Here is a 17986-nt window from a genome sequence, read left to right as displayed (position 1 = left end):
TGATCACTGTCAGCCCTATGGATAGCTGCCATATCACAAAGGGATTGCAAGAGTGTCATCAATAAAAATGTGATCAAGGAGACTCGCGTAGGTTCCCTTTTTGTACGTGGGCATGGCCGGGGTGTACGACTTGGTGTTACCATTTACTTTCCTCAGTCCTGCATTAATTATTAAGTTCTCTAAGAAGGCTACCACTCCCCCGGTTTGCTTTATCACTTCCTGAACTGGGCCCGATCTATCCCAAGAGTCTGAATACTGTGTTCCCGCTCAAGAAAAGTCATCCTTGACACGTAATTGCATGTTGCAATCCCCAGCTACGATTAGGCCCGTTCCCCCAGGCAACTGGTTCAAGAAGTCTGAAAGAAGGTCCAGCATGGCAGTCTATGAGCTTCGTGTCCCAGGTCTTATGTAAATATTTACAATCACTACGTGAGTATACCCCCTTGGATTCCTAATACCCAGCTCCACTGCCAATATGTCGCTACTGGGGGTAGGTAACTCTTTTACCTTCGGAAACAAGTCTTGCTGGCATTTTTGACTTGGGGGGCTAGTACGCTTTCCACTTCCTCGATACGTTCGTCTATTTGGTCCATAGTACAGTTCTCAACCGAATGTCTAGGTAATTTCCTGATCCCTCCCTGCCCATTGTGGTTTCCGCTGGCTTTCCTTTTCCACATCCTACTTGCAAGGATTAGTCGAGACGTTGAATAACCTCTTTTAAAGGCTGGGAGGAAAAACACGAAGAACTAGAATATAAGTAGTAACAATGGCAGTGACTCACCAAGGGATTCCTGTTGAAGAGCCAAGGGAGAAGGCCCTGCCCTGCCTCTTCCTGTCACTGACGGGTGTGGGAGAAGCTGGAGCGCTAAGTAGCGTGTGTCCGGTGACCTGGTGGTGCTAAGGCGCCGCCCCCTGCGTCCCTGGGGCGGCGTGATTGCCTGTGGCGTTCTGCAGCGTGGGAAAAGCTGGAGCGCTAAGTAGCACGCGTCCGGTGGCCTGGTGGTGCTCAGGCGCCGCCCCCTGCGTCCCTGGGGCAGCGCGATTGATTGTGGCATCCCGCGGCTCGGGAGAAGCTGAAGTGCTAAGTAGCATGATTGACATGACATGATTAAAGCCTGAATTACAGACTCTTTTCTGGTGCTTTGGCAATGCACTACGTGAGGTGTTTACAAAACATGCCACAGATGCCCTTTCTGGGACATCAGAGTCCAGGCAAGTGGGGCAGGTAGCTGGGGCTGACCCAGCTGGTCGCGCTACTCTGAATAATCAAGAGAACTTGATCGCAGCGAGAATGACGATCGTGCAGCTCCAAGAGACTCACGTCGATCAGGACACAATGTGAGGAGTGTGGGTACCCTCTAGCAGTTGGAACACCGGCCTGTACCAAGCCATGTTGTGTGTTGATCGAGGCACCGAGCTGCCAAAGCGCCTGGGAGGCCGCACCGCACCGTTCCGCAGTCGTGCTGTGAAGGACAGGTCAAATAAGCCCGGTTGTAGAGAGTAGGCCAGGTGGGCCAGGCCCACCCAAAGCCATTGATATTGGACATTTTCAGGCCTGGGGAGACATGTGAAGTCAGCAGAGTTTAGTAGCTGCTATAATGCACAAATCACCAGCAGGAATATCCTAAAAACTGAATTAAGATTGTCAGCTTATTGCATCATATTTTAAAACGTCAATGCTTTGCAAAGTAAAAAGCTTGCAATGTTTTTTAAAAACATGAAAAGCTGTAAAGTGGGCCTGTATGGCAGCAGAAACGTTTCTGCTGCTGCACATGACCCTGAGAAGCATGCTGCAGTCAAGGTTCTTAAAGATCAGAAAAGCAGCTTTCCTCCCCCTCCCCAAAACAAATCAGAGAAAGCAAAATATGTAGTTCCTTAGGTGCTGATTATTGTGTTAAAAATGTCAAAAGCGGACAGATGGCAATATCTAAAATATCTGATCATTAAATAGTTTTATTTTGGCCAGTATCCATTCATTTTCATGACCCACCCCTGCTTCTTTACGGCGTCCCCCCAAAAAAATCCTAAAGCAGGGCCTGGGTCAAATTTGTGTTAAAAGCACCTTAACACCATCAAAACTGCATTATGAGTAAAAAAAATAACAGGTTGATTTGTGACCCAAAGGCGACTGGTACCTATCTGCTTGCTGCTGGAATAGCAAAGAAAGAATTGGCAGAAGAGTCAGCCAGTGTCTATTAAGGGGCCCCTACAAGCTGATTGGATGGACTAATAGTTCATTTTTTCCCCGTGGATCGTGAGAAATGAAGATTTCTCAATGGTATGAATCTGACTGCTATATAAATAAAAGCATAGAAAGATCAGCATAATCCTTGCCTCTGGTCCTGACATAGAATTGCACAAATTCTTTTGTGGGTTATATTGTCTAGGGCAATAAAACATGGAAATATTAGCATTAATTTTACAATGGAATAGGGACTAATTTAATTTTCACAGAAATCCCTTTCACTAAAGGCAATTAGCAAAAAATGGTTTAAATATGTAACCACTTTATCTTACTAGAACAATACTTAAGACTGAATGCATGAACTATGAAAATTTGAATATTGTGGGTGTACTAGACACAACAGACATTTCTAAGCCTCTAGCGCCACCTTTTGCGACATTAACATAATTCTTTTTTTACATTAATGTGGTCCAACAAGGCCAAAATCCTCGCACAAGGCATAATGTATGCAAATGGGGCGTTCCCCCCATTAGGGGGGCTGAAAAAAAGGAGCAAGAAAATCTAACAGATTTCCTTGTGTCATTTGTTCTGACACTTAACGCCTGCTAAGAGCAGGCGTTAAAAGGGGGCTTTCATTATTTATAATGGGCCCCTATGTACTCCACAAGAGTAGCACCAATATTTTGGTGCTACTATTCCAGAATACATCAATAGCGTCAATAAAAATGATGCTACTGCCCTTTATGCTGTACCATAGTTCGCCGTAGCTTAGATACAGCGCACACATGGTGGCAGTAGGGGGGCTAAGGGGCACAAGAAATGTGGGCGCTGCACTAGGTGCAGCGCCACTTTTCTAAAATATACCCCTAAATGTTTTTCTTATTTTGTACAGTGTGAAGCGTTTGTATGGTGTACTTTATTATTTTATCCCGCTCAGAAGTACTTTATTGTTTTATCCTGCTCGGAGGTCTCCCATTTCATACTGCATAGAAATTAGTTTTAGTGTGTTAAATGGTTCACACAAATCTTCTTTCATTTTAGTAGCACTTGGGGTTCAGGACTTCATCCACTTGGCTAGGAATGTCTATTGCATTCATGCTAATGCCTACTTTTCTTCCCTCAGGTCTTCACCGATATGTGTGGCTGGTGTACGAACAGTCTGGACCGATCAAGTGTGACGAGCCTGTCCTTAGTAATCGCTCGGGTGAAAACCGGGGACTGTTCAGTGCAGCATCTTTCCGTGCAAAGTATAAGCTAGGAATCCCTGTTGCTGGAACATGTTATCAGGCACAGTGGGATGAATATGTCCCAAAACTCTATGAACAGCTGTCAGGAAAGTAATAGGTTGGGTGGGAATACCTAAAGAACTTATGTATTGTTACAGATCATTTTACATGTAATACATTTAGCTTTTTTTGTGATGAGGAAGTAGTTGCGCACTAGTCTCTTTTGCCCCAGCCAAGGTAGGGGGCAGTGGATAGCTTAATATATCAATTGAAAAAAAAGTTAGGCCTCTAATACCATCCCCATCTTTCGGTTATTCACAAACCCCTACAAGGTAGGGAATTTCTTTAGCATAGATATTTACTACCAGTAGCTGGATGTGTGCAAATGTAGGCACTGCTAAAAAGTTATTGTACCCAGTATGTGGTTGTTGATGTGCTCCCCAAGAATAGGCAGTGCTAAGAAGAACTCCGTAAATTTTCTAAAGTTTTGATTTGATCACATTAGCGTAATTTGGGGATGATGGCTCTTATTTCTGCAATTAGTTCGGCCATAAAGCTATATGTGCTTAATTGTGAACCAAGATAACAGTAGAATGACTTATTTTTAACTTTTTGTTGTATTCTTTCTGATTTACAAAGGGATAGTATACTTTTTCGCTGCTCACTCTGCTTAACTGTGTGGGGTGGGGTTAGTTTAAAAGCATATCCTATCGCAAATTACAATTTCCCATATTTTTTAATTGGTAGGTGTTACTTTTCCAGGAGAAGGGAGGGGGAAGAAATTCAACGACTGATCAGTTGTTCGAGTGAAATAACTTTCCATCCTCCATCCATTTTGGCCCCTTCTCTTACAACCCACTCACACACACATACCCCCCCTAGGCACTTCTTACTTTGGATCTGGGCCACTGTGAGAAAGGTATACGTGAATACTGAGTGCTGGTTAAGTTGTCTATGTTTTTTGGGGGGCATAGAGCGATAGTCACTGAACTGAAAGTGGTAGATGTCTGAATATAGATATATTAGGTGGTGTCCATTATGGTAACTGTACATGACTTTCTATTTGCGGCTCACCTGGCTGTTGTCTACATAATGTCATGTAACCATTATGTTAAGTTATGATGACTGAGGAGATCCAATATTAGCATTTGCAACTTCTGCAGCACATGCACATACCAATGGACACCTACAACAGCTTCAAAAGAAATGTGAAGATTATTGGGAGTGTTTTATTTAAATGTGATGTAGTGAATATGGAAAAAAAACACGATCATCGAGGGCCTATGGGTTGGACAACGGGGTTTTGGATGTTAAGTAAAAACATCCTTTGTGTCAACGATTGAAATATTTTTGTCTGCAAATTATAAACATTTTGAACAAACAGACAACAGTTGCATTAAAAAAATCTGCATGCTTACATGAGCTGTTCCATTCAAATGGTTTCATTTACTTGCATCTCATTTAATCTATTAATGTTTTCTAGCTGATAAAGAAATGTTTGTCTATCAGTATGGGAGAATTCCTGTATAATAAACCTAAACTTTAGCTTTGCCTTAGACTGAACCGTTAAGCAACAAACTTTAGACAAAAAGGCCCAGATTTATACTTTTTGATGCAAACCTGCGTTAGCGCAGCTTTGCCTCAAAAAGTATAGCCCCGGCTAGCGCAATTCCAGGAAACCAGCCGGGCGCCATATTTAAAATAAATGATGCTAACCTGGTAGGGGAGGCATAGGGCAAACTGAAGGTTGTGTGGGAAAGAATGGCGCTAGTCAGGTTAGAGTTAAAAAAAAAAAAAATGACTCTAACCTGACTAGCGTCATTTGTTTTTGATGCACAACCCCCATGGACCTGACTCCTGCCTTAGTAAAGATAGGAGTCATGCCCTCCAGCCCAGTGGCCATGCCCGGGGGACGTATGGCCACTGGGCACAGTGCCATGTAGGAGGGCCCAAGTTAGGCCTCCCTATGGCACTTACAAAAAAAAGAAAAGTAAACTTACCTGGGATGGGTCCCCCCATCCTTTGGTGTCCTCCAGGTGTGGGTGGGAGTGTCCATGGGGGCATGGAAGGGCATCTGTGGGCTGTTTCAATGGTCTCTGACCATGGAAAATGGCCTGCAGGTCCCCTAATACCTGCCCATACCCAAAGCAGGCTTAGCACCATTATTTTATGGCCCTCCTCCTTCAGTGTGTGATTTTTGTACGAGAGGATAAATAAGGCGCAAGGGCCTTAGTCATTTTTTGCCCGGGAATGCCTACCTTGCATCTCATTGACGCGAGGTAGTTTTCCACAGGCAAAAAATGACCTTAACTCCAATATTTTGACGCTAGACGGGTCTAGCATCAAAACATAAATATGGAGTTAAGTTTCCACTGGATTTGCTTTTAAAAAAAATGACGCAAATCTGGCGCAAACAGAGTATAAATATGGGCCTTAAAGTCACCAATTTGTTCTCCACCGACGCAAATGCCAAATGCTGAGAAGTCACATGCAAGTTCCCAGAACCTTGTTGGAGATGGAAAGCCTTTAAACTTACTTGTCAAACACATTTATTTGGCTGTTCTCTGATTCTGTCGCTTCCAAATTTCATTGCCAAACCTACGCTAAGTGGGGCGATGGTTGTTGCTGGATGCTTTGGAAGGTCTGAGACAGTGTCTGTATGAGGACCTTCTCCACCTGTGTGTTCAACCGCATATGCCTCTGTAGGTTAGAACTTCTCTTTAAGATATCACCACAACCTTCCACTACAATCTGTCAGTGATGAACCTTACTCATGAGTAATTACAACATGGTCAATTGTGCTATCCAGGTGGCTGCATGAACATTCTCTGTGTTTCTAAATGCCCTCCATGCACCCTTAAGTGGAGGAGATTCTTGTCAAGAATGCTGATTCTGCTTCTTTATTTGAATACATCTGCCACTAAGCCACCAATCTCATCATTATGACCTACAACCAGATGCCCATGCTTCTAGGCAAGGTAATAAGATATGTTTTATTGCTGGTTTGTACATTATAAAAGTTTTGACGGTAAATACTGCTTGTAATATGCTTATTATGTGTATTATATACTTGCATAGAAGTCATGTGTGTGACATAATTACTACTGTTCTTACCTAGCAATAAGTGTAAGTTCACATTGTCCATACTTTGCAATTATGCTATTTTCTCATGCCCTCATATATTTCACGCCCTGTGCTGTCATGCATAGCTCTGAAAACATGGAAAAGTTGCATATAGTTTTACCATTCGAAACCGTTTAAAAACCAATGGTTTTATCAGCTCAGAGAGCGAACACTAAGGTGGTCATTACAACCCTGGTGGTCGGTGTTAAAGCGGCGGTAAGACCGCCAACAGGCCGGCGGTAAAAAATTTGCAATTACGACCGTGGCAGAAACCGCCAACAAAGACAGACACTTTAACACTCCGACCGCCAGGCGGGACAAACATCGCGGCGGTCACCGCCAACAGACAGGCGGGAGACAATGTACCGCCCACACTATTATGACAGGCCAATCCGCCACCTTTTCCGTGGTGGATTCACCGCAGATAAAAACACGGCAGAAACAGGAATCCCGAAGGAAAAACGCTCACCTCTACACACCCCACGAGGAACGAGGGCGCCATGGATCCGGAACTCCAAATTCTACTTGCAATAGTCTTCCTGCTCCTCTACCAGGAGCACGAACGCCGGCGGTGAAGACCACTGTGAGTACTGCACCTACGACACAGGGGAGGGAAAAAACAGGGACACGCAACACCCCCACCCACCACAACACACACACTAATGCATATCAATACATCACAGTTACACCCCCCAAACCCCCCAGAAGAATGCAAAGACAATAGAAAATGAGTGTAACCATTGTAATATATTAAAAGCAAGTAGGCAGAAACATATATATGCACCATGTACCAAATATATACCAAGCATAGTAGTCCAGGTAGTGCTCTAATAAAGTCCGTGGAACACTGGGACCACACGGTATGGGCGAGGCCCACACAAGATCCCTGACCATGACGGAGAGAACACTGCAGGGGCAAAAGAGAGCAACTAAACAGGCACCTCAGCCGCTAGAGTGCACAACGGCAAATCCATGAGGGGGCCACATTCAATCCTGGGGAGTGCAAAGCCACAGTCTCACAAGTCTCTCCAGTGGGTGGTTTGCCCACTGTTCAATCCTGGGGAGTGCAAAGCCACAGTCTCACATGTCTCTCCAGTGGGTGGTTTGCCCACTGTTCAATCCTGGGGAGTGCAAAGCCACAGTCTCACAAGTCTCTACAGTGGGTGGGTTGCCCACTGTTCAATCCTGGGGAGTGCAAATCCACAGTCTCTCAAGTGGATGACAGTCTTCACTGATTCTGGAGTGGGCCTTGTGCCCAGAGTGCTTCATCCTGCCAAGGACAGAGGTAGTGGATGTGATACTCCACTGGTTCTGGAGGGGGCCTTGTGCCCAGAGTGCTTCATCCTGCCAAGGACTGAGGTAGTGGATGTGATACTTCACTGGTTCTGGACGGGGCTTTGTGCCCAGAGTGCTTCATCCTGCCAAGGACAGAGGTAGTGGATGACAGTCTCCACTGGTTCTGGAGGGGGCTTTGTGCCCAGAGTGCTTCATCCTGCTAAGGACAGAGGTAGTGGATGGCAGTCTCCACTGGTTCTGGAGGGGGCATGGTGCCCAGAGTGCATCATTCACCCTGTGACGGACTCAGATGCATCGGTGCCTTTGCCGCTCATGGGCCAGCGGTGCTTGAGACGCCGGTGCCCTGTTCAGCGGTGCTTGAGGTGGCGGTGCCCTGTTCTGCTGTGCTTGAGACGGCGGTGCCCTGTTCAGCGGTGCTTGAGACGGCGGTGCCCTGTTCAGCGGTGCTTGAGACGGCAGTGCCCTGTTCAGCGGTGCTTGAGACGGCGGTGTGCTGATGGCGGTGCCCTGTGCAGCAGTGCTTGAGGCGGCGGTCTCCATTGCCGGGACTCAGCTGCTGGTGGTTCTTCATGGCCCAGCGGAGCTTTTGCTGGTGGTGACCTCCTGGGCAGGTGGCCTTGTGCTGGCGGTCCTGTCCTGGGAAGGTGGGCTTGTGCTGGCGGTCCTGTCCTGGGCAGGTGGGCTTGTGCTGGTGGTCCTGTCCTTGGCAGCTGGGCTGGTGCTGGAAGTGGCCTCCTGGGCAGCGGGGATGATGGCGGTCTTCTCCGCTGTGCTGCTCTTCCCAGACTTTCCTGGTTTCTTGTGGCCCTTCCCCACCTTGGAGGGTGTCACAGCTGAGTCCACACTCCCACCGGGACCCCTGGGAGCAGCTTGGTGGCTGGAGTCTTTCCCCTCTCCCGCCAGGCACTGGCCAACTTCTGATGCTTCACAGGTGGGGGACTGTCTGTGCTGTGGCTCCGTGCCACACTGGCTGCCCTGGTAACCGGTGCACTCCAGATTCCGGTGACTGTAGGCACCACTGGTCCCGGAGATGTTGTGGCTGAGGTGCTAGTTCCGGACCTAGGAGACGGACGGGGTGGGGGAGGTGTGGGAAAGAGGTCAAGGTTGGACAGGAAAAGTTTTTGGGACACACTGGGGCGGGTAGCTGGAGGGGGTTTGGGAGTGGAGGAAGAGGTTGTGGTTGTGGGAGGTGTTTGTTTACTGACTTTGGGTGAAGGTGCATGCGCTGGAGGCTGTCGGTGGGTGTGTGCCTGTGTTTGTGTATCTTGGGAGGGGGTGTCACATACACACTTGGAGAGGACACAGGACGTGTGAATGGTAGTGGGGGTGGTGACTGCAGGTGAGCGGGGTGTGGTGGTGGGTGTGCTGGAGAGGGATGTAGTGGCTGTAGAGGTAGTGCATGCAGGTGTGAGTGTAGACGAGACTGGGAGGAAGGAGGGAGACGAGGAGGAGAGGGACACAGTGGAGGCAGTGGATGTTGGTGTGTCTGCATGTGTGTGATGCTTGCGTGAGTGCCTGTGGGATGTGTGGTGCTTATCTTTGCCTGAGCTTCCCTTGTGTGTTGAGGTGTGTGCATGCTGGTCTGTAGGTGTGCTTGGGATAGGCTGAGGTACAGGGGATTGGGTCGGGGTGGAGGAAGTTGGAGGGGGGAGGCTAGACACAGGGACAATGGCTGCCATCAGTGCTGAGGCCAGAGTCCGAAAAGCTCGCTGAAAGGCCGCCTGACCAGAATGAATGCCCTCCAGGAATGCATTTGTTTGTTGCAACTGCCTTTCTACACCCTGGATGGCATTCAAAATGGTAGACTGCCCAACAGTGAGGGACCTGAGGAGGTCAATGGCCTCCTCACTGAGGGCAGCAGGTGTGACTGGGGCAGGGCCTGAGGTGCCTGGGGCGAAGGTGATGCCCATCCTCCTGGGTGAGCGGGCACGGGGCGAAGGCTGAGAGCCTGCGGGGAGGGCGGTGCTGGAAGGGGGGGTGGCAGCTGTACCTGTAGATGGGGGGGGGCACAGATGTTGCCACCACCACAAGGGAGCTCCCATCAGAGGACGAGTCCGTGTCACTGGTCTCAGCTCCTGTCCCCGCTGTGGCGCTCCCCTCGCCCTTTGTCCCACTGGTGAAGTCCGAGTCCATAGTGTGGCCCTCCATGGTCATGTGGGATGCAGCCCCCTGGCTCTTCGGTGCCACTGCTCCTCCGCCTGATGATGCTAATGCACACAATAACAGGGAGACCACAAAAAAAGGGGGGGGGGGACGACAGAAGAAAGACATGTTGAGTGCAAGCATTACCGCTACCGTTGGCGGACACGACAGATACAGAAGCCCCCTGCACTACGCCGCGCTCTTGGGCTCCACTGTTCAATTCCTGGGAAATGCTCTACAAGGCTATGGACGACATCTGCACACATAGATGACACAGGGGCATGACTAGGTGTACTTGGCACTCTACAGAGGTGGGGTGGGGTGCCACATGGCCTGCCTTACGGAGGGACCTTGCCTACGGAACTCGCCCTGGCCTAGGGAAACCCACAGCCCACCTCCCCCACCCAGACCCCTCCACTGCAGCAGAATGAGAGTGTACTCGCCCCCTTGCGTCTGCTGTGATGCCCTCGAGCGCCCATCCAACTCCGGGTAGGCCACCGCCAGGATCCTGAACATCAGGGGGGTCATGGTGCGACGGGCACCCCTCCCACGTTGGGAGGCCATCCCCAGCTGAGCCTCCGCTGTCTTCTTGCTCCAGCGGCGAATGTCCTCCCATCTTTTCTGGCAGTGGGTGCTCCGTCTGTGGTAGACCCCCAGGGTCCGGACGTCCTTGGCGATGGCACGCCAAATATGTTTTTTCTGGTGGGCGCTGACCTACATGAAATGTACAGGGGGAAGAGTAAGTTATTACCAACTGCACCATCAAAGTGATTGGCCCCCATCCCTACCCTTGCCATGTGGCACATGCATTCACCGTCGTTTCATGCACGCCACACTCTCCCCCTTCCTTCTTACATCCAGCCCTCTCCACACAGGCATAGCCCACACAGCATGCTCCCAGTGTACTTACCTGTTTGTCTGGAGGACCGTAGAGTAGCGTGTACTGGGGGAGGACCCCATCCACGAGTTTCTCCAACTCTTCCGATGTGAAGGCAGGGGCCCTTTCCCCAGACACTCGAGCCATTGTCTCTTTCAGACCGAGGTCACAGCAGCACTTGCAGTGTAGGTCCTCTCCTGTCGAAGATCAGGTATCGAGTGATTGAACAGATAGAAAATGGCGGTCACGTCGCGGCGGTGCGTACCATCACCGCCTGCGTACATCGTCATTGGCTCCTGGGATCCGTAGGGTCCAATGTTAACCAATGCAGCATTGCGTCGCGGTCTTCGACCGCGACGGTGTACAACGCCAGCGCAGTTACCTCACATCCCATTGTCCCACTTTAGAGGCCAGGCAGCCGCCATTTCAGGGGCCCACATGGATTAATTTTCAACTGCGTCACACATACCTAGGCCTAGACTCAACACACATACAGGCCACCTTTTGTGTATGAATGGTGTTATATGTAAACTGTGGGTACGTACCTCTGAGTTGTTTGACTCTGTGCTCGCTGTTGTCCTTCATAGGCACCGTCCGCTGGGACATGTGAGGAGATGGCCTCATCCTCCGGTGTACCAACCGTTGGAGGCCCTGTCGACAATGGAAGAGCGACATGTGATTATCACATACAGGCTTGACCGTGCCACAATCCAGGAACTGTGTACCCAGTTGGAGCCAGACCTGATGTCAGCAATCTGCCACCCCACAGGAATCCCCCCTCAAGTGCAGGTGCTGTCAGTGCTCCATTTCCTTGCAAGTGGGTCATTTCAAACAACAGTGGCCATAGCATCAGGGATGTCCCAGCCTATGTTTTCCAACGTGTTGTCCAGAGTGTTGTCTGCCCTTCTGAAACACATGCAGAGCTACATCGTTTTCCCTCAGGTGGAGGATTTGCCTACAGTGAAAAGTGATTTCTATGCCCTGGGACATATCCCCAACATCATAGGTGCCATTTATGGGACCCGTGTGGCTTTGGTCCCCCTCTCCCCCACAGGAGTGAACAGGTGTACAGGAACAGGAAGAGTTATCATTCAATGAATGTACAGATGGTATGTTTGGCCGACCAGTACATCTCCCATGTGAATGCCATGTTCCCTGGCTCAGTGCATGACGCCTACATCCTGCGGAATAGCAGCATCCCTTATGTGATGGGTCAACTCCAGAGGCACCGTGTGTGGCTATTAGGTGAGCACCTGGGAGCAAGACAGTGGGAATGGTTGTATGGGTCTGGGGATATCCCTCCAGGTTAGTGTGTGTCTAACAGATGTCCCGCACCATTTGCAGGTGACTCTGGTTACCCCAACCTGTCATGGCTACTGGCCCCAGTGAGGAATCCCAGGACAAGGGCAGAGGAACGCTACAATGAGGACCATGGGCGAACTAGGAGGGTGATCGAGCGGACCTTCGGCCTCCTGAAGGCCAGGTTCCGGTGCCTCCATATGACAGGTGGATCCCTATTCTACTCACCAAAGAAGGTGTGCCAGATCATCGTGGCCTGCTGTATGCTTCACAACTTGGCTTTGCGACGACGGGTGCCTTTCCTGCAGGAGGATGGTCCAGATGGCGGTGTTGTGGCAGCTGTGGAGCCTGTGGACAGTGAAGACGAGGAAGAAGACATGAACTCCGTGATCCAGCAATATTTCCAATGAGACACAGGTAAGAATACAGACCTGCCTACTACATGTACTTTAACACTACTACCTCTCTACTGTCTGTCCTTTTCACCCAGTGTGTTGGCACTGAGTTGTCACTTTCCCTTACGATTTCACAGATGTGGGTCCCACTGTGTGACATCTGCTTAGATTCCTCATGGACTAGAGCTGTGTGACATAGGTATGTTGACATTACAATTGTAAGAGCATTTTGTCACTGTAATTGCCAATACACTATTTCGAAATCACAGACAGACTCCAGATTGTTTTGTGCTTTAAATGTGTTTATTTAAGTGCTCAATATTGGAGGGGGTAGTAAAATGGTGAGGGGTGATGGCGGAGGAATGTCCATGGCAGAGTCCAGTCTATTAGTCTCACAGGTACATTGCCCATATGGGCATAGGAAGTGGAGCTGGGGCAGTTTAAGTATGGACAGGGTGACAAAGTGGGACAGTAGGATGACAATCAGGGTGGTCTCATTTCTTGGCGGGGGTCTTGGCATCGTGCTCTGTCTTTGTCCTGGATCTCAGGGACTGTTTTCGGGGTGGTTCTCCCTCTGCAGGTGGTGGGGTGCTGGTGTGGTGGTCCTGTGGCGGGGCGTCCTGTCCACTAGCGCCGGTGGAGGTGGTGGGCAGTTCATCGCCCATGCTAGTGTCAGGGGCCCCTTGTAGTGCCACAGTGTCTCTCCTGGTGTTCACGGGTTCCTTCAGCACCCCTACGATGGTGCTCAGGGTGGAGCTGATGGTTCTGAGTTCCTCCCTGAAGCCCATATACTGTTCCTCCTGCAGGCGCTGGGTCTCCTGAAACTTGGCCAGTACCGTTCCCATTGTTTCCTGGGAGTGGTGGTAGGCTCCCATGATGGAGGAGAGGGCCTTGTTGAGAGTGGGTTCCCTTGGCCTGTCCGCCCCCTGTCGCACAGCAGCCCTCCCAGTTCCCCTGTGTTCCTGGGCCTCCGTCCCCTGGACCGTGTGCCCACTGCCACTGCCCCCAGGTCCCTGTTGTTGTTGGGGTGGTGGGTTAGCCTGGGTTCCCTGTAGTGGTGGACACACTGCTGATTGACGTGACCTGGGGACGGAGATATGGGCCTGCTGGGTGGGTGCTCTGCTGGTGTTTCCAGAGGGGGGAAGGTCTGTAGTGGCCTGTGACTGTGTCAGGGGAACAGACTGTCCAGAGGTCCCCGATGGGCCGGGCTGGTCATCTAGATCCAGTTGGACAGAGGTGCTGTCATCACTGTGGGCCTCTTCTGCTGGTGGTGTGGACATGTGTGGACCCTCCTGTCCGGTGACGTTGGGTAGGGGTCCTGCAGGGGTATAAAAGGATGGTTATTACATCTGTGTGTGGCATGGTGTGCAATGGGTGGGTGACCGTGTACCCCAGTGCTTGCATTCCTGTGTGGGACCTTGTGTGATGATGGTTTAGGGGGTTGTATGGGTATGTGCAGTGGGCATGCTTTGGTGATGGGTGTCCACACTTTGATGTTGCATGCAGGGCTTGGTGTTAGGATGTGTGGTTTGTGATGCAGGGACATTTTTGAGGAGTTGGAGTGATGGGGGTGAGGGTGGGGGTGGGGGTATGTGCTGCCATTCAGGTAGGGTGGGGGATGTAATAGTTAAGATTTGACTTACCAGAGTCCATTCCTACACCTACTCCTGCGAGGCCCTCAGGATGCAGAATCGCCAAGACCTGCTCCTCCCATGTTGTTAGTTGTGGGGGAGGAGGTAGGGGTCCGCCGCCAGTCCGCTGAACTGCCAGGTGGTGTCTTGAGACCACGGAACACACCTTCCCCCGTAGGCCGTTCCACCTCTTCCTGATGTCCTCCCGATTTCTTGGGTGCTGTCCCACTTCGTTTACCCTGTCCACGATTCTTCGCCATAGCTCCATCTTCCTTGCAATGGAGGTGTGCTGCACCTGTGATCCGAATAGCTGTGGCTCTACCCGGACGATTTCTTCCACCATGATCCTGAGCTCCTCCTCCGATAACCTGGGGTGTATTTGCCGTGCCATGGGGTGGTGTGGGTGATGTGTGGGGTGGAGTGTGTGGTGATAAGTATGCTGATATGTAGTGGTGTGTTGTGTGAGGTGCGTGGAAGTTCTGTGGGTGATGGTGTTGTGTGCCTGTGGACGCTGCTGTTCTTGCTGGTGCTGTCTCTCACTGGCCTTCTTTTGGAATTTTTGGTCGTAGAGGTTTGTGGGTGATGTGGGTGTGTGTTTTATATTGTATTGGGTGTGTGGGAGTGGTGTGTGTATGTGTATCAGGTGTGTGTATTTCGAATTGTCCAATGTGACTGTGTTTTGTAAATGTGTGTTTATTATGAGCGCGGCGGTGTATACCGCCAATGGAATACCGCGGTTTAAAGACTGCTGCGTGGATTCGTGGGTCGTGATAGTGTGGGCGTATTTCTGTTGGCGTGATGGCGGAGGTTTTGTTTTCGCCAGTTTATCACTGACCTTTGGTGTGGCGGACTTGTGTGGGTGTCTGAATTTTGGCGGATTCCGAACTGTGGGTCATAATAGCTGTGGCGGAATTCTGCGGCCGCGGCGGTGTGTTGGCGGTCTTCTGCACGGCGGTAAGCGGCTTTTACCGCCAATGTTGTAATGGGGGCCTAAATGTCAGAAGATGCTGTGATGGAGTTACAGTGCCTTGCCCATGAAATCAAAACGTGGCAGCACTTGGGCTGCACTCTTCCTTGCTAGCCTGAAAAAAAGGCATTGAAGATTGTGATACGTTTCTAGATATTGGCAGAGTATATAATGTAGAATTCTACCACTCCTTTAAAAATGTTATGGATATTCTTTTCCTTCATATTCTTAATGCTTCAGTAATTATTTTGACAATTGGCTTTCATTTTCTATATTTTAGGTTAGTATGTAATAGAAATTTTTAACTATGGTATTCCTCGACTTTCAGACTCAAACATGTCTTTAACCATATAACCTTGCAAGGACGTACGGCTGGTCTAGAATAATCTTGATAATTACCCAGCCTCCATGACTGACTCCACAGATGCTCAGTTAAAACCTTGTCCACTTTTCACTGCTGTGTCTATCCACAGGCTTTCCACATAGGTTCTAGTGCCAAGACAGATCAAACCAGTAAGGTTGTATGGGTCACCCACTCTGGCTCACTGCAGTGACATCCAGTTTGACAGCCCCGGTAGGCTGCCAAGGTGGGCAGTGCCTGTCGAGAATGCTCAAATTATCTCCAGTGGGTGGAAAGGTTCTCTTCTTCAAAAGTATTTGAGCTCACTAGTTAAAATAAGTCCAAATTAATTTGTTGGGACCGGTTCACTAAAACATAGCTGCCTTAAGTTTACAAGATAATGTACACCAATCGCTCATTGTGATCTTAGCAGCCACTTTGTGCTAATCACAGGATGTGAAGTCCTATTTGTAGTAGGAGTTAATTGTCACAATACCAGTGAGATCTTTTATACATGCTGTGGATGGTGATACTGGTTTCCTTATTCAGGATACTCCAAATGATGCTACTGCTTAGTCTCTTCCACATATGTATGTGGGCATAGTATCACCATACCAAGGACACTTTCAGTGGTGCAAGTGACAATTTCCACATGATACGATTCCTATTTGAATGGCTCCACTTATGTTACTGGTGCAACCTTTGCGAATGCTCTTGGTCTACATCTCTCACCTTGATATAATCCAACAGAGCCTGCAGGGCACTGAAGCTACATTAGATGAATTTCTAGAGGTATATGGATAACTGAGGCGTGACCTACAGTCAGTAGAACAGGACCTGTAGCAACTGCAACTCAAGGGGCTCCTCCCACAACCATAAAACTGAAGACCATGTAATAGGTAAGTGAATGTACAAATAAGCTGGAATACATTAATTGTTTGTATTAGGCATAAAATACACTTGGGTACAGTACAACCACACACAAGCCCCGCAGAAAAACACAGTATTTTGACTATGTTCCTACCTGTAGGGTTGGCACCTTATCCAACACAGTGTACAAGCTTAGGGCAATATTTTGGCCAATTGATACATATCATATACCACCTTTATCCGTAATACCAGTAGGTTGAAATTCTCCAGCTGCTTAATTCCTCAGCTGGAGCATATACTATTTCCACTGCACAAGTAACTCAGGCCCATATTTATTCTTTTTGACGCAAAACTGCGGCAACGCAGTTTTGCGTCCAAAAAATTAGCGCCGGCTAACGCCATTCTGAAGCGCCATGCGGGCGCCGTATTTATTCAATGACGTTAGCCGGCGTTAGCCGCCGGCGCTGCCTGGTGTGCGTTAAAAAAAACGACGTACACCAGGCAGCGTCGGCGTAGGGGGAAAATGGCGTATGGGCATCCACAAATGGTGCAAGTCAGGCTGAGGCAAAAAAATCGCCACAACCCGATTTGCGCCATTTTTTTACGACGCCCATCCCCCATTGAAATGACTCCTGTCTTAGCAAAGACAGGAGTCATGCCCCCTTGCCCAATGGCCATGCCCAGGGGACCTATGTCCCCTGGGCATGGTCATTGGGCATAGTGGCATGTAGGGGGGCACAAATCAGGCCCCCCTATGCCACAAATTGTTTTTTTTAAAAATACTTACCTGGACTTACCTTAATGTCCCTGGGGTGGGTCCCTCCATCCTTGGGTGTCCTCCTGGGGTGGGCAAGGGTGGCAGGGGGTGTCCCTGGGGGCAGGGGAGGGCACCTCTGGGCTCATTCCGAGCCCACAGGTCCCTTAACGCCTGCCCTGACCCAGGCGCTAAAATCCGGCGCAAATGTGGGTTTTTTAGACCCGCCCACTCCCGGGCGTCATTTTTGCCCGGGAGTATAAATACGACGCATATGCATCGGAGTAATTTTTTAAGACGGGAACGCCTACCTTGCATATCATTAACGCAAGGAAGGTGTTCACGCAAAAAAATGACGCTAACTCCATGAACTTTGGCGCTAGACGCGTCTAACGCCAAAGTATAAATATGGAGTTAGTTTTGCGTCGAATTTGCGTCGAAAAAAACTACGCAAATTCGGCGCAAACGGAGTATAAATATGCCCCTCAGTGTGTTGCAGCCATCCAGTTGCAGCTTCTGCAGTCTCACAGACTGGTCATGGTTGGGACAGCAGAAGGTGCAATCTCAATAGAAGCTGACAGTTGCTAGCAAAATCCCTTCGCTCAAACAGTTAAGAACCCACCCTGGTGTCATTTGAAAGGAGGAGGATCTCTGCCAACCATGGTGAGGCGGTATACAATGGACGACTACAGGTGTCTCTGGAGCTCAGTTTCCAAAATCCCCTTAGCCGCAGTGCTGTGAAATGGAGCAAGGCTCATAGGTATGACTTTTACAGCACCTTGCTGTTTTGGCAAAAGAGTGACAACAGTGCTTTGCAGTTTTCAGTGCATGATTTCTCATGGAGATACATGGGATCTGTATGGTTACAGGCTGGTCCAAGT

General features: G+C 49.4%; 1 protein-coding gene across 1 annotated transcript in view; it reads left to right on the top strand.

Moving 5' to 3' along the window:
• The window catches only part of LOC138266099 (phosphatidylethanolamine-binding protein 1-like), a 37833-nt gene extending 33005 nt beyond the window's left edge, over window positions 1-4828 (top strand). The window contains exon 4 of the mRNA XM_069214482.1: window positions 3309-4828. Coding sequence (XP_069070583.1) covers window positions 3309-3526 — 218 coding nt within the window. The 3' untranslated portion in view covers window positions 3527-4828. The remainder of the gene's footprint in view (window positions 1-3308) is intronic.
• Window positions 4829-17986: the final 13158 nt, after the last annotated feature.

Source organism: Pleurodeles waltl, chromosome 11 (genome assembly GCF_031143425.1).
Source record: "Pleurodeles waltl isolate 20211129_DDA chromosome 11, aPleWal1.hap1.20221129, whole genome shotgun sequence".
Classification (NCBI taxonomy): Eukaryota; Metazoa; Chordata; class Amphibia; order Caudata; family Salamandridae; genus Pleurodeles; species Pleurodeles waltl.
The sequence above is the reverse complement of the archived record's forward strand: the minus strand, read 5'-3'. Positions and strand labels throughout refer to the sequence as shown.